Source organism: Buceros rhinoceros, unplaced genomic scaffold (genome assembly GCF_000710305.1).
Source record: "Buceros rhinoceros silvestris isolate BGI_N320 unplaced genomic scaffold, ASM71030v1 scaffold17953, whole genome shotgun sequence".
NCBI classification, from domain to species: domain Eukaryota; kingdom Metazoa; phylum Chordata; class Aves; order Bucerotiformes; family Bucerotidae; genus Buceros; species Buceros rhinoceros.
Window position 1 is genome coordinate 1253 of NW_010403231.1, and position 394 is coordinate 1646.

Below are 394 nucleotides of genomic sequence, written 5' to 3' on the forward strand. Positions count from 1 at the left end.
TTTAGAGCACCGTGTCCTTTTCCACATAATTTATACTTCGAGGAACTACACAAGACCCTTCACCTGCCCCCAGGAAAAACCCTTCTCAGGTAGGTCATTGCTTCAGCTGTCTCCGAAAGACCAGGCTCCAGGAGCTCACCCTTCCTTCCAGCCGCGGGGTCACCGGCAGGAAGGGAGGTCCCTGCTGACCTCCACCGTTACCTCTCAGAGTGGCGTAGTCTATCTTCTGCTTGATCTTGGCCATTTCCACCACGTACGCCGAGGCCTGGGTCAGGACGAGCAGCCGGTCCCGCGCTTTGAACCCGTTCCTGTCGTACTTTATCACGGGGGTCACGTACTGAAAACAACAGTCGGCATCAGTGGCTCTCGCTCCGCAGGGCCCCGCGCTGGAAGC

General features: G+C 57.6%; 1 protein-coding gene across 1 annotated transcript in view; it reads right to left on the reverse strand.

Annotated features, from left to right (window-relative positions):
* The window catches only part of MYO1H (myosin IH), a gene marked incomplete at its 3' end in the record, with an annotated part of 26394 nt that overhangs the window by 1022 nt on the left and 24978 nt on the right, over positions 1 to 394 (reverse strand). Inside the window, exon 29 of the mRNA XM_010132939.1 lies at positions 202 to 337. Coding sequence (XP_010131241.1) covers positions 202 to 337 — 136 coding nt within the window. The remainder of the gene's footprint in view (positions 1 to 201; positions 338 to 394) is intronic.